The sequence below is a fragment of the Terrapene carolina genome, unplaced genomic scaffold (assembly GCF_002925995.2).
Source record: "Terrapene carolina triunguis isolate 2854851 unplaced genomic scaffold, T_m_triunguis-2.0 Scaffold84, whole genome shotgun sequence".
Taxonomy (NCBI): domain Eukaryota; kingdom Metazoa; phylum Chordata; order Testudines; family Emydidae; genus Terrapene; species Terrapene triunguis.
In genome coordinates, this window is record NW_020664435.1 from 16329744 (window position 1) to 16346738 (window position 16995).

The window sequence follows — 16995 nt, forward strand, 5'->3', positions numbered from 1 at the left end:
TCACGCTTGAGGACCCAATCTTACATTAGCAGCAAAGGAAGGGGAATCCATGCCCACTAGCATGGAAGTTAAAAATTATGAGTACCAAAAATCTTTCCTTCTAATGTACATGTATGATTTCACATTTACTTCTGAGTAGAATTTGCCCCATAGAATATAAATACTGCCCACTACAAAAGTAATTAACTGTTTATAGGTGGGTTTACTTAACAGAAATGGAACTACTTACTTTACAGAATGCCTTTAGTCCAGATTCTTATTTTGTACAGTTAAACTAAAACTTGAATAGAAGTACAACATACTGCAAATGACATAAAAGACAACATATTGCAAATAATTTCTTACAGACAACACCCACTGACTTACTTGGGAATTCTCTATGCTGAAAAATGGTGGGGTATGATTCCTCATGGTGATGGACATGTTCACCACCCCTTCTGTTATGAACTCACATACCAAAATATCCCTTTTAAAAACAAGTAGGACCTGACATTTTCAACACTGAATTTGGCGTATAAGTTATACTTAAATAATCTCTCCAGGATTTAATGAATGGGCCACAGTTCTAATTGCAGAAGCATGAACCTGCCTTTGAACAGGTGCATGTATGTTCCCCACTGGATTTCTCAACTGGGTTTTGAGGCAAAACCCCCTATGTACCACACAGAGTTTAGAATCTAGCCTCATATCTGTATTACAGTAGTGCCTAGAGGCACCACCTGAGCTGGGGGCTGTATTGCAGTAGGCACTATGTAGACACAGTGAGAAACAGTCTTGGTTTCTAAAAGCTTACAGTCTAAATGAGCAAGACAAAGTGTGGAGGGGAAACAGAGGCACAGAGAGCGGAACTGACATAGGCAAGGTTATACAGCAGGTCAAGGGCAGAGCTGGGAAAAGAACCCAGATCTCCTGATTGCCAGTCTAGTGCCCAACCCACCAGACCACATTGTCTTTGCGGTAGCTAAAATAAGGAACAGTATGGACACAAACTTTAAAAAGGACCCAGCCAGGCATTTTTCATATTTCATAAAACATTTTTCTATTTCATATTTGCATCACCATCCTGGAAACCTAGGACAGCTCTTGAGTGCTAAGCATCAGGCAATTTGTACAATAGAAGCACTGAAGTTTGATTTGAAAAGACAATTAGGATAGCATGCAATGAGCGGGAAAAAATAGGTCCAATTTTGAGCCTTCACAATCCTTGACAGTGTCTTTAAGCACAGAAATTCAAAGTTAAGGTTGACTTGCCATCCTGTTCCACACAATTCTTGCACCTCAATACACATAGAGAAATTCTGATCTGAGAACACTGCACAAGGGAAAAAAAACAATCATACTATGTTGCCCATAAGGCTGAATTTCCTTGCCGGTGTCAATTTATGATACTGCTCTAATTTCACATTCTTTTATTTTATACTGAACATTTTAAAAGCCATTCATAAAATACATATAACTTGACAGGTTCTATTATGGTTTACCATACTGAACCATAAACAGACTCTGGCTTGTCACAATATTTAGAAACTTAAGTTGAATCAATAATATATGTTTTAAAGAACAGAGCTATTATCAGCTAATCAGTTATGCACCCAAAGTATTTGCATTAAAGTTTAGTTTGGTGTTTACTTAAATTAGTCCATCTATGAAACAGGGTGGATTGATTTATATCAAAGCGATTTAAATCAGCAATCAGGAAACCTTTATTTAAATAATCTATTTTAATTGTGTTTTGCATGTGTACTTTTTAGTTATTTTCCCTAAAGAAAGATTGATTCTTATTGGCTGGTAACCATTAAAACATGTTGATTTGCAACTAAATATAGCCTTTACACTAAACTGGTGTGTGTTTTGCTAACCAGGAGGATACATTATATCTACACATATTTATTTAAGCAGTTATATAGCTTAACATACATTTGCTCAGATTCTTAATTTTTACATTTTTTATTATGTTAGAAAATGGTGAATGAGGCATTTCTTATTTACTAGATGATTATTTTACTTGTGATTTGTTTCAAGATGTATTTGGATGGATATTCTAATTAAATTAAAGATGCACAAAACCAAATTTTTTTAAACATTAAATAAAACTACATCAAATGTGCTACACGCATAAGAAAAAAGTTTATCAAAATATGTTTTGCATTTAAAATTGGAATTGAACTGATAGTTTCTGGTCACTTTGTTCTTCAAGATTTTAGAACTAGTAGATCTCATCCTGACACCTAGTCTTTATTCCTAGGTTGGAAGAAGAAAACAACATTTCCTGGTTTTCAACTCCCAATTGGTTTTTTAATTATGAGTGAAGTAGTAACTGAACTGAACTAGTTGAATAAACTGAAATAAATAAAATATTGTTTCTGCACCTGCAGAAGAGGCTACTGCTGTCAAAACTGCTGTTAGCCCATAAACAGACTTTGGTTCCAGGTGCTTCGCCAGTGATTACCACCAGTTCAGTGGTTTGATTTTCTTTAAAAGTTGGCAGCAAACATGAACTACTTATTATTTTTGTATTTAATTTAAATTATTTTAATAGATAATAAGTTTGACGACCTATGCTAAGGTCTATTTCAAATTTAAATAGATATTTTAAAAAATCAACAGGCATTTAATTTAAATTAAAAAATCCAATTTTTTCTTTTTGATCTTTTAAAAGAAAGCATCAATTTTTTTCCATCCTGCCATGGAATAATTTGTGGTTCATGACATTCTGATTGCATTCTAGCAAAAAGCTATCATTCACAGGATGAACTCAGTATTTCCTCAATATCACACAATTTTATGGTACCTCATGAACTGCTTAATATAGATAGAAGTTACAGATACAGAATAATTTTTAGAGTGAGCAAATGTATATTTTAAAAAATATACATTTATTAATAATCACCACCATCCAGGTAGAGATATATGTGCCAGTTTTCAATACATCTCATATGCAGGAATATTTCCTTTTGATTAAGTCTTGGTACATCAGTAATATGATTATGTACATGAACATTTTTTGTTTTACCATCCATGCATGCACACATTCACCTCCCAGCTATTCGACTATTATAAAGATAAAAGTAAACTAATATATTCATGTACCTTACAAATTTAGCAACATCTCTAACTCACTCACACATAGGGTGACCAGATGTCCCGATTTTATAAGGACAGTCCCGATTATTGGGTCTTTTTCTTATATATGCTCCTATTACCCCCACCCCGTCCCAATTTTTCACACTTGCTGTCTGGTCACCCTACTCACACATACCCATTGTTGTGTTATGGTTAGTCAGCATAAAGTTTAGCTACTTTACTTTTCAGTGTCCAGGAAAAAGTGAGCAAGTGTTTAATACTCAGAAGATGAACCAAACACAAAAGTGATTTCTGGACAATAGGAAATGTTATAATTTTAAACCCCCAAAATATTATTAACAATATAGCACATGCTAGGAGAAATATTTTCATTTTTTCAAGCTTAATGCATTCATAGCATCTCATCATTACTTGTATATTATGCAGGTCAGTCTAACTTGTATATCTTCTAGCCCAGTGGTTCTCAACTAGGGGTACGTAGAGGTCTTCCAGGGGGTATGTCAACTCATCTAGATATTTGCTAGTTTTACAACAGGCTACGTAAAAAGCATTAGCGAAGTCCGTACAAACTAAAATTTTGTACAATCACTAGTTTATTCTGCTCTATATATTATATTATACTATACAGTAACAACGTGCATATACACACTGTATTAAACATGCGTTTTATGTCATTTACTGATGCATGCACGCACATTAATGAGGTTGAAGTTTTCATGGTGTGTATGCAGTTCCAATGTAAAAATGGACAGATTTTTAAAACAAGGTGATGGAAGCAGTGGTAGTGGCGACAGTAAAATTTGTAAGAAATTGAAAATGACTGCAAAAACTCCATCAGTTCTGCGAGGAATGTGTTGCTTTTGGAGTCACAGCTACAAATAGCGATCCACCTCAAACTTTGTGTTTCCTTTGTGGAGAAGTCTATTAAATAACAGGATGAAGCTGGCATATTTGCAACAACATTTGAAGATAAAACACCCTGTGCATGTGGGTAAACTGGTAGAACTTTTTCAAAGAAAGGTTTCCGAGTTCCAGATTTGCCAGCTTAAAATGAAAAAAGCTTCAACTATTTCTGCAAAAGCACATGAAGCTTCACATGCTGTCTCCCTTCTTATAGCAAAATCAAAGAAGCTGTACACTATTGCAAAATATCTGATTCTGCCTGCTGCTGTGGTGCTTGTTAAAAAAGCAGCTGATACTCTCAAGAAAGTACTCTTATCAAATGACACGGTGTGTCGTAGAATTGAAGAAATGGCTGAGGAATTTTTCTCTCAACTTGTAGAGAGACTTAAAATGGCAAAAACATTTGCCCTTCAGCTTGATGAGTCACGAATATTGGTGGAGAAGCTCAGCTGATTACTTATGTTCGATGCCCTGAAATTGGTATCAACAAGCACATACTGTTTTGCAAAAGTTTAAAGGCAAACTCAATCAGAGAGGACATTTTTAAACTGACTTTTTCTTCTGAGTTGGAATTCATGCAAAGTCATCTGCACTGAGAGGGCTGCTGCAATGCCCAAGAGAGTGAACGGATCTGTAGCTAGGATCGGGAAAGAAAATCTTTCCGTGCAGTGGGTGCACTGTATCATACACAGAGAGGTACTTGCTTCAAACAAGATGAGTTCTTAACTGCATGAAGTTTCAAATGAGTGTCAAAACTGTCACTTTATCAAGTCCAGGCCCCTCAATGCTCACCTGTTTTGCATTGTTTGCGTAGAGATGGAGTCAGAACATCAGCTACTGTTGCTTCACTTCATACTGTTGCGTTCATGACAGAAAGTACTCGTCACACTGTCTGAATTATACACAAGTTCACGCGTTTCATTCTGATCATTCATTCCCTCATTTCCTCAGCCATTTCTTCAATTCTACGACATACAGTGTCATTTGATAAGGGTACTTTCTTGAGAGTATAAACTGCTTTTTTATCAAGCATGTTTTCGGCAAGCGCCACAGCAGCAGGCAGAATCAGATCTCCTGCAATAGTGGATGGCTTCTTTGATTTTGCTACAAGAAGGGAGACAGCATATGAAGCATCGTGTACTTTTGTAGAAATAGTTGAAGCTTTGAGAATACTGTGTGGTTACCTCAACTTGCCTACCTCGCAGATACACTTAGCAAACTGAATTATCTAAATTTGTCCATGCAAGGCCGTGACACTAACATTCTGAATCTCTATGACAAAGTGAATGCTTTTATGAAGAAAATTGAATTCTGGAAGTCCAAATGTGGAGACAAAGACTTTAACTGTTTTCCACTGCTTCATGCACGTCACTGATTTCTGCACAGGAGAAATTGAGCAGAGCAAAATTAAAGATATAATAGTAGATCATTTTGCTCACTTGACCTCTGAGTTCAAGTCATATTGTAGCGAGAGATTCTGCTTTGAATGTTCTGAAATACCTTGAATATCTCAATAGAGGTTTACAGAAAAACCTCAGAAGGGGTTTAAATATCGCAAAAATTCACTTTTCCCAATTGATATAATTAAGGTGGTGACAATATCAGGACACTTTGGTTAGCATAAAATAGTAGTTCGTTTTAAGATTAAGGCTCTAATTAAGTAGAAATTAATGATAATTTAAATTTAGAAAATCCAACATGGCTAATCAAAATGGGAGAGACAGGGAGGACGTAGTTCAAAATTAGGTTGTGGAAAGTTTAGCAAACAAGATGGCATCAGAGGGAGGAGCTTAGAAAGGTCTAGAATCCAAGATGGCATCAGGGGAGGAGCTTTCCTACCTAAAAATAGGTAGGATGTCATAGGGAGGAGCTGAAAAACTAGCAGCTGATTGGCTGAGAGGAGCTGACCTTGAGAGAGCAAACAGTATATAAAGCTGACAGCCAGCAGGCTGAGTTTGTAGTGGGTTCAGCCAGCAGGCTGAAACTATAGGAGGCTTCCAGCTAATAGGCTGAAAATAGTGGGTTTATAGTGGGTTCAGCCAGCAGGCTGAAACTGAAATACGGAAGCTGCTTGAAAAGAAGAACGGAACAGCCTAGAAAGCAGCTACCTGAAAAGCAGCTACAGCAGCAGAATTCCAAGGCTGTCATAGCAATGAGCAACTGCCTGCCAGCAGCTATCTTACCAGCAGCAACAAACGAGCAGCAGCCACCACTGCGTCCGTGGCCCGACTGAGCAGTGAAACAGCAAGCTGTGAAAACTGTGCTCTCTAAATTCAGACAAATCAGAAGGACCAATAGACGAATCACAGGGAAATTTTTAATAAGAAGTATAAGTCTGATCTTCTTTTCTATCTAATATTTAAGAGTGTATGGGTTTGTCTGTAAATAAAGCTGGATGCCCGTGTCTTGAGTGAGATCTTCCCTTCCCCTCTTGTAACCGTGTGGCCAGCGCTTACTGGATGTTAAATGTTAAGTGTTAATGTTAAGTAAAGATTTTATGTTAAATGTTATGTGACAATGATTTCTCATATGTGTATATAGAGACCGCATATCTTACATTAAGTACAGGATTAGATTGTAACACTAAGACTAAAAACCTTTGTGTGTGCGGGATCTTTATATACATGTTACACTGAAGCTGCTGTATTCTTTGTGTGTGTAAATACTGTAAGCAGTCTGTGTCTTTTATTTAATTGCATTGCTTTAATTATGATGTTTTAAATGTAATTTTATTGCATTTTTACTATATTCTATGTATTCTTTCTTGCTTCATTAAATACATTGTAACCACTTATCTTTTAAATAAACAATTCTTTTGTTTTTGAAGAATTACTGCTTGTGTGTCTATCCTTGAGCGGCAGGCTGTATCCGTGTCCTTTTAGGGGGTAGCAAGACTAGCTTGCCCTGGGGAGCCCTCTGTGGGTCAGAGACAAGTCCCCTGGTAACACCCTGGCAATTCCTTTAGGGCAGACCACAAACCTGGTTACCCTTTTAAGAAATTAAAAGTGCTATTGTAGATAACATAATTGGCGTCTAAAATTTTAGGGTAGCAATATTGCCCCAACATTCAACACAACTTAGCTCAACTCGACTGGGTAAGAAACCCATTCATTTGGTCAGATGTTAGCAGCAGTAACCTCTCTGCCAGTCAGCAAGAAAATCTTCTTGAGCCATCCTAAGACCAAGGTCTGCAAATGAAGTTTAAAGACTCCACACTAACCCAGTTCTGGTGTTTAGTACAGAAAGAGTACAGTGACCTTGGGAACCATGCTTTGGATGTTTGGCTACCTTTTGGGTCAACATATTTTTGTGAAGTCTCATTTTCTGTTATGACTGCCATCAAGACAAAGAGTAGGAATAGACTCAATGTGGAGAAAAACTTAATTGTTGCTGTCGCTTCACTGCCTGCCAGAATGACAAGGCTCAAGTATCACACTGAAATGTAAGTACAACCAATATTTATATTCCAATCCATTTATTTTATAATTATATGGTAAAAATGAGAAAGTAAGCAATTTTTCAGTCATAGTGGGCTGTGACACTTTTGTTTTATGTCTGATTTTGTAAGCAAGTAGTTTTTAAGTGAGGTGAAATTTGAGGTATGCAAGACAAATCAGACTCCTGAAAGTGGTACAATAGTCTGGAAAGGTTGAGAACCACTGTTCTAGCCTACCACCCTTCCTATCAATATGTATGATGAGATGAAGCTATCATCGTAGTTATGGTGGAAATAGCATCTTCATTCTCTAACTCTCTGGTGAATGGCTTAACAACCTCTCTAAAAGGTTAGTTTGAACTCAAAATTCTCATTGCTGTCAGACTAGAAGACTTTTTTTTAAAAGAGTAAAAGAAAAAATTCAGCAATTTTTGAGTGACCATATGTGCTGAAAACCTATTTTTTATAGTTTAAAGAAAAGTTCCAATGTTTTCTGAACAGTTGTTTTAAATCCAAAGCAGGTGTATTTATACAGCTAACCTGGTCCTCAATGAGGAAAGCACACTTCGCTAACTTTGAAAGATTTGGTAAAGAAGTCTGGAAAAGAGTTTATTTTGCTTACCACCCTAAGTGTAGAGATCCAGATAATCCCCATAAAGGTTTTGATACACTAGGTTCTTATATACATCCTGTCAGACAATCCTTCCTGTGAGGGAGCCCCAGAATCACACTCCCCAGCTGCTTCTACGTTAAAGACAATACCTAAAAGGATACAGCATGCCTGATGGCACTTATGATAGGCTCCAGCGTGATCAATTTCACATTTTGCACTCTACTGAACACAGGAGGGCCTAGGCCCCAGCACAACACACCAACACACTGTCCCTTTTGACAGTCCTAGTTCTATGATGGTACTGGAAGTAGTACAGTAGTTTTCTGACTAGACCTTGGCGCCTACATTTCCATTTGGTGAAATACCCTCTGACAAAGCTGCAGAGTAAGTGAAATTTGCAATATACGGCACTACAGTGTGGAAAGTAAAATCTTCTAATTTCACTCATTAGGTAGGAGCTAGCTCAACCCACTTTTGGCATCACAGTTCAGGAGTTAGTCATTCCTAACTCATAATGAAAGGCGTAGTATCTGTCTAGATAACATTTCCCACAAACAGCACACATTTATCTCCTATTACATAGTGTACAACCAGAACACTGACAGATCAATCATAGCTATAGTGTCCTACAGTACCAAGATTGAATCTTTAAAATATTCAAGCAAAAGCTCTGTTGGATACAATAGATCTATTCCTCAAAGTACCGTTAGAGCAGTAGCATCATAGAACCTAATCTCCTGAGAGTACTAAATAGAAAAGTGTCATGCTGGTACCACATATTATGAAATCTACCAAACTTTTAAAAAGAAAAGAAACAAACCCATATATACTTTGCAGAATTTAACAGAATAAAAACAAAGTAGTGATACAAGTTTTCCTTAAAAGTTTCAGACTCACTTTAAAAAACTGAAATCTCAATACCAAGAGCCACAGAGAAGACCAAGGCTATGCAAGATTTTGTATAACATTTACAAAATATACTGGAATCTTTGAAAAATATTTTAGCGGTTTTTAAATTGTCTATAATATAACTTTTGAGACTCACGGTTTCTTTGTATAAAGTAACTACATAAAACTACCTGAACCCTGTTTTCTTGTGTACATAATCAAAAATCTTTAAAAGCCCAAGGGCACACTATTGTTTTTATAGTGTATCTACTCTTTTGGGTTTTTCATCAGAAAGGGAATTCAGCAGAAGTCCTCTTTTTATTGGCATTCTGTGTAATATGCTTTGGCATGGAAAAAAACTTCAGAAGACAGGTGCCTGTCACCAGACAGAAAATAAATTAAGTGGACAGATGACTGTAATTTAGGCTCATAAAGCTGGTAACTGATGAAGAAATGTGACTATATACAAGAGCTAGTGTAATATAAAATATGGTCACAAGAAAAGTTTTTCTTAGTGACAATTTGTATTTTCATTTTATACTTGTTAAGGAAAATTTATATTAGTAAAAGTCTTGAAAATATGAATCAGTATGAACTTGGAGATAATAGGAATTATGCCAGTGAGTCTACTGAATGGAGAATTATTTCATCACGAAACACAAAAAAATCATGTTATAAAACAAAATATAAATAACATTGATTTTTAGCGTCTGACAATAACTTTCTAATTTCACAAGCTATTCAATGAAGAATGCAGTTTAAACACAATATAACAAATAGCACAAAAATCTCATTACATCACATTTCATAAAACACAACAGCTGATCACTCACAATATTCCAAAATGTAAAATAAGAGCCAGCTAAATATCACAGGAACTCAATTCACAGATCAATATACAAATACCGAACAATGTTTCAATAAAAAAGCAGGTTTCTTTAGCAATGTGTTTTCACAAATGTGAATAAATAGTCCTACACACACAGCCTCATTGTAAGGCTCTGCAATATAAGGCTCTCTTCTCGGGCTACTTCACCATGATCCTAACTACAATGATTTACATTACATACAACCTTTCTGACATCAGTACCTCAACTGTAATGGGCTAAAAGGTTTTCTCCCAAGAACAGCCTAATAAGTAGAGTGCAAGGTATTGTTTTACATTATTGTTTTTTAACGGTACACAGAGGGGAAGTCTACAGTACATCTGTCTAAATCAAAATAGACAACAAGAAACCATGAAACTGCAAAAATGTATAAACATTGAGCAGAAAGATGTCAGAGCAATGTAGCAAAGCTGTTCTGGTTGCTGCTTTAATATTTAAAATTCTGCTCCCATAAAAAAATAATTTAAAGGTGCCTATTAGGAAAAGGATTAGTGTTTTCTCCTAATAACTGACCTTTGACCAGATGAACACTAACTTGAACAAGAGTTTTACAAAAATTGTTTCAAGTATCCTTCTTTATCACAGTGAAAATGTAAGACCAAAATGTAAATGTTAAAGTGAATGACTTGAAAGTTTAGATGAAAAAGGCAAAGGTACTAAATTAAAACATATAAAAATGCTTCAACGCATTTCCTTCATGTGACATGAATAGAAAGGTTATCTGTAAAAAGTTAGAAAAATTAAAATAAATTACATATTTAAGTACACTTTTCCTTCAATATGTTATATAAAAACTCAGAATAGTGTACTATCATCTGAATATACACAGAGTAAAAATGCAAGGGTGCTGCAGGTATCTTCCATCTCTACAGAATGTCTTCTGAGAACGTTTGTTGCAGCTATTTTCATTTGTTAGCTAAGCCCATCTTCAAAAATCTGTCAGTATACCCAACTAATTGGGACCCATTGTTGCTCCAACCTCAATTTCTCTATAGCAGTCTGTAGCTTCTCAAAGGCTTTGTCTAGATTGTCATTTACAATGATGAGATCAAAATAGTGGTTGTATGCTCTCTGAATCCGTGCACTTTCATCAACTGTTTTTTTCAAATCAGTGTCCTGTTGAAAAGATTTGGAGACTAATTAAAAATTGTGACAGTAGCAGTTCATTACAAGTTCAAACAAAGATAAATGAATGAATGTAACAATTAGTAACATCAGTTTGTCAGGTAGTGCAACTGAATTTTACTAGGTTTAGTTGCAATATTGAACAAAAGCTTTCATTTACTACAAATACTTGGAAGTAAAGTTTAAAATATTTGATGGAGACGGAAGAAGGTAGGCTTAATGTAATTTGGATAACAGTAAGAGCAAAACTTTCAAAATCTGCTAAATTTGAAAGGTGAATATCAGCCCCAATTCAGCAAAGCACATAAGCATGTGCTCAAACTTACGTACATACTTAAATGCTCTGATCAGCTGGTGCCTATCTGCCCAAAGAGGCCTTTTACTGCAGCTACTTATTTTGTATGTGGAACTGTCGGGTGCTATGAGTGTGGAGGTAATATTTTCAGGAACAATTTGAGCAGGCAGTTTTATTTGGCCCTAAATATACTTAATTTTCAAACCGATACTGCCACCAAAACAAGAATCTTGATGCATGAGTTTTAGAATTGCACCTTCCAGTATCAAAGAATAAGTGCTGGCATTCCTTGTTATTTTGGACTGCATTTCACCCAATCTTTTCATCTGTTCACATCCTCCCACTTGTGGGCCTGCACAGCATCATTTTATCTCTGAGATGTTGAGGTGTGTGACGACTGTTCCAAGACTGCTGATGAGGACATTCTATATCCGAAGTATAAGGTTATTAAACGTCATTATAAAACTGTCGTTCAGCATCCCAGAGAAGAAATTCCACCTTTGTTTTGCACTCTATCAATACTGGATTTCCCACATACAGCACTACCAAGATGTGAGTGTCAAATGAGAAGTCACTTTTGCATACAGCCAATTAAACAAAACCTGCAGTTACTGGTTGGTTTGCTCCAATGTTCTCTTCCGTAAAAATAAGTATTTAAAGGCCCATAGAAAACTCAGTAATAACGAGGGACTATCCCCGTATTGACTGGCTACATGTCACCTCAGGACAGGATGAAGAGATAAATGACTGCTTCTTGGAGCAGCTAGTCCTGGAACCCACAAGGGGAGAGGCAATTCTTGATTTAGCCCTAAGTGGAGCAAAGGATCTGGTCCAGGAGGTGAATATACTGAACCACTTGGTAATAGCGACCATAACAGAACTAAATTTAACATCCTGGGGGGGGGGGTAGAGTAGAATACCAAAGAAGCCTCCACAGTAGCATTTAGCTTCTGAAAGGGGAACTACACAAAAATGAGGAAACTAAATAAATGGAAATTAAAAGGTACAGTAAAAAGGTGAAATGTCTGCAAGCTGCATGTAAACTTTTTAAAAACATCACAGTAAAGGGTAAACTTCAATGTATAGCCCAAATTAAAAAACATAGTAAGAGGACCAAAAAGAGCCACCATGGCTAAACAACAGAAGCGGTTAGAGGCAAAAAGGCATCCTTTCAAAATTGGAAGTCAAATCCTAGTGATGAAAATAGAAAGGAACTTAAACTCTGGCAAATCAAGTGTAAAAATATAATTAGGCAGAATTCGAAGAGCAACTAGTAAAAGACTCAAAAACTAACAGCAAGGAAGATAAGGCAATTGTGGAGAAGCTAAATGAATTATTTGCATCGGTCTTCACTGCAGAGGCTGTGAAGGAGATTCCCACATCTGAGCCATTCTTTCTAGGTGACAAATCTGAGAAAATGTCCCAGATTGAGGTGTCATTAGAGGAGATTTTGTAACAAATTGGTAAATTAAACAGTACTAAGTCACCAGGACCAGATGGTATTCACCGAAGAGTTCTGAAGGAACTCAAATATGAAATTGCAGAACTACTAACTGGGGTATGTAACCTATAACTTAAATCAGCTTCTGTACCAGATGACTAGAGGATACCTAATGTGACACCAATTTGTAAAAAAGCCTCTAGAGGTGATCTTGGCAATTACAGGCTGGCAAACCTAACTTCAGTACGAGGCAAACTGGTTGAAATTATAGTCAAGAACAGAATTATGAGATGCATAGATAAACACAATAGGTTGGGGAAGAGTAAAGAGAAATCATGCCTCACCATTCAAAAAATATTAGAATTCTTTGAGGGAGGTCGACAAATATGGACAAAAGTGATGAGGACATAGTATACTTGGATTTTCAGAAAGCCTTTGACAAGGTCCCTCACCAAAGGCTCTTAAGCAAAGTAAGGAATCATGGGATAAGAGGAACAGTCCTCTCTTAGATCAGTAACTGCTTAAAAGACAGGAAACAAAGGGTAAGAATAAATGGTCCATTTTCAGAATAGAGAGAGGTAAATAGAGGTGTCCCCAAGGGATCTGTACTGGGACCAGTGCTGTTCAAAATATTCATAAATGATCTAGAAAAAGGGTTAAACAGAGGTGGCAAAGATTGCAGATGATACAAAATTACTCAGGATAGTTAAGTCCAAAGCAGACTGCAAAGAGTTACAAAAGGATATCAAGACTGGGTGACTGGGCAACAAAATGGCAGATGAAATTTTAAAGCTGATCAATGCAAAGTAATGCATATTAGAAAACATAATTCCAACTATACATACAAAATGATGGAATCTAAATTACCACTGAAGAAAAAGATTTTGGAGTCACTGTGGATAGTTCTCTGAAAACATCTGCTGAATGTGCAGTGGCCATCAAAAAAGCTAACAGAATGTTAGTAACCATTAGGAAAGGGATAGATAATAAGACAGTAGATATCATAATGCCACTATATACATCTCTACCCCGATATAACGCTGTCCTCGGGAGTCAAAAAATCTTACCGCATTATAGGTGAAACCGCGTTATATCGAACTTGCTTTAATCCGCCGGAGTGCGCAGCCCCCCCTCCCCCAGAGCGCTGCTTTACCGTGTTATATCCGAATTCATGTTATATCGGGCTACGGTATATCGGGGTAGAGGTGTATATCCATGCTATGCCCACATCTTGAATACTGCATGCAATTCTGGTTGTCCCATCTCAAAAAGTTATATTAGAATGGGAAAAGGTACACAGAAGGGCAACAAAAATGATTAAGGATATGGAACAGTTTTCATATGAGGAGAGATTAAAAAGATTGAGAAGTTTCCGTTTAGAAAAGAGACAACTAAGGGGGGATATGACAGATCTATAAAAATGTGAATAATGTGGAGAAAGTGAATAGGGAAGTTTATTTTCCCCTTCACATAACACAAGAATTAGGGGTCAGCCAGAGAAATTAATAGGCAGGAGGTTTAAAACAAACAAAAGAAACTACTTCTTCATACAACACAAAGTCAAACTTGTGAAACTCATTGCCCGTGGATGTTGTGAAGGTCAAAACTATAACTGGATTCAAAAAAAATAATTAGTTAAGTTCATAGAGGATAGCTCCATCAATGGCTATTAGCCAATATGGGCCGAGATGCAACCCCATGCTCTGGGTGTCCCTAGCCTCTGACTGCCAGAAGCTGGGAGTGGAAGACAGGATGGATCACTCACTAATTGCCCTGAGGAAATCTGTTCATTCCCTCTGAAGCACCTGCATTGGCTGCTGTTGGAAGACAGGATACTGAGCTAGATGGACCATTGGTCTGATCCAATATGGCCATTCTTACGTTCCTCTTTTCTAAAGGAGGAATGCTAATTTAGCACCAAAACAGCCAAAAGCAGTAGGGAAATTTGCAATTGCTTGTTATATTAGAAGTGATTTAAAATAATCCACTAGTATGCAAAGCAGATTCAACCATCCAAATGCACCCATTTACTCAGAAGTGGCTGCATAAACAGATAAGATTGAACGAATACACACTTTCTGTCTGTGTGTAAAATACACACACACACACACACACACACACACACACTCTCTCTGTATACATACATATATAAAAAGCACAACAAAAACACATTAAAAGAACATTCTTTAGGTTGCAAAGTCAAACACTTGAAAGTCAGGAAATGCCAGATTTACATGCAACCTGTTTTCCAATTTTAAAAAGAAAAAGGTAAAAACTAATTATTTTATGTGCATATGTAACAATATCCTATCACAATCATGAATCATCAGTAGGATTTCAACCTTTGGTATTACAACAGAGATTGCTTCTACTAGAGCTACTTACAGGACTAAGAACATCAACTGGCAGCAGGAGAAGGCTGTTTTCTCATACAGGACAGGGGAAGAAATGGGTTACTGGGTTCAGATGGTGGATCCAAGGAGGAGCCCAGCCCAGCTCTCTCCCTCATGCTGCTGGAGTTGGGGGAGTTCCTGCCCAATGTGTTGACCCAGAGGGTGGATTGGTATCATGTGCTTGGTCTATGGGATAGCTTGAGGAAGCACAGCTCATATTCTCTCCCCTTCCCCCTCCTCTCCCCAGGGAGTTAGGGGAGCTCCTAGTCTATGGGACCACTTGGCTCCATGTGTTGCAGCCACGTAATTTACAGGGTCAGAGGAACCCAGCTTGGCTTTCCATCATCTCCCCTCTCCCCTGCCCCCAGCAGCTCCCAGATGTTCGCAGTGCAGTATGTGCTGCTGCTGTGGTAGCAGCAGCACAAGCCTGTTCAGTGATTGACAGGCTGTCAAAATCTTCCCAAGGAACACAAGTGAGAGAAGGACCATTTTGATTTTTAAATCATTTATATTTTAGTCAAATCTCAATGGAACTTCATGGGACAAAGAAAAGCTACCTCTGCAGCCCGAAAAGATTCTCCCTCTCAAATATCAAAGGTCTGCTGCAAACAGTGGAGGTGTGAGAATATCCCAAAGAAAAGTTGTAAGATTCCTTTATAACAGAAAGAATTAGGTAACCCAAATTATAGGGGGTGCCACCTTAATAAATTAATTACTTTTATTTAAAAATCTAGCAAATCATGTCAGAACATAACAACTAGTGTTAGTAGTATATGATCAGTTTAAATTACTCTGTATTATGTAATCTAACATAAACCTTGCCTAACCTTCCTCAGCAAGACATTACACTCACATGTGTTACAAAGAACTTCTTGAAAAGGAAAAAGGTTTAAGAAAATCCTGTGAAAAGGAAACTATATATGGAAGAATTTGCTTACTGTTAGAAGTTTGGTTGTAATTCCAGCATCCACCACAGCCTTGTGCATAGCACGCAGAGTCTCTAACTCTGGAGCAGCAATAAACACTACATAGGGCATAAACTCTGAAGTCCTCAATACTTTCAAGGCCTAGAAACAAGAAAACACACAAAAACAAACAAAAGCAAAAACCCCCAAAACACTAAATTGAATTAGTTAAAAATGAGAATAAGTCACTAATCAGTGAAGTACTGCAATTTTAATCTGGTACCATTAACAAAATAACAAGACAGTTTTTGCACTCCTATCCCATCCTCAAAGTGCTACCTCGCCAAAGGATGGTATGAAACTCCCCTTTGAAATGTTCAACGTCACTCTTACATTGGTCAAATGGGTTACTGATCAGCAATGCAAAACACTCTCTGTTACAGGCCTGAACTGCCTTTGCACATTCCTGATCTCTTCCACCTCGAAATTTCAAAAATCCAAACTAACTTGTGAGTCTTCCATGGTACTGTAGGACACAAGACTAGCTTAAAAGTCTTCAAATTTAAAACATAGCTCTTCAACACTCTGATATTCATCTTAGGGTACATGACACATTACATACCTGTGGGTTCACATCCAAGATGCACGTCCTTCCAGTCTGAACCACTTCAAGGATGGAATCTATTTTGGTGCCATAAAGGTTTCCTTCATACTCTCCATGTTCTAAGTATCTGCCAGCTTTAATATCTGCCTCCATTTCAACTCGTGACACAAATCTGTATGCTTGCCCATCTTTTTCATCATCCCTTGGCTTTCGTGAAGTAACTAAATACAAATTTTTGACAAATCACTGGATATAAAAAAACCCAAGATATCTGAAGATTGATTGGCTTGCCATGTACATATAATGTGTGTCTTTTCTGTGTGTGGAACAAACCACTGTCCAAGCTCATGTTCAAAACTTATGAGCATAATTCCTCCCAAACCCATTCCCTCTGCCCTTACTCTCTTCCCTCCCTCATTTC

At 37.1% G+C, this 16995-nt stretch overlaps 1 protein-coding gene across 3 annotated transcripts in view; it reads right to left on the minus strand.

Moving 5' to 3' along the window:
- Positions 1–7582: 7582 nt before the first annotated feature.
- MPP6 (membrane palmitoylated protein 6) overlaps positions 7583–16995 on the minus strand; it is a 130407-nt gene continuing 120994 nt past the window's right edge. For all 3 annotated transcript variants that reach the window (XM_024223165.3, XM_024223153.3, XM_024223160.3), the window contains exons 10-12: positions 16593–16795; positions 16004–16132; positions 7583–10927 (exon numbers count right to left, since the gene is read on the minus strand). In XM_024223165.3, the coding sequence (XP_024078933.1) occupies positions 10751–10927; positions 16004–16132; positions 16593–16795 (509 nt within the window). In that variant the 3' untranslated portion in view covers positions 7583–10750. The remainder of the gene's footprint in view (positions 10928–16003; positions 16133–16592; positions 16796–16995) is intronic.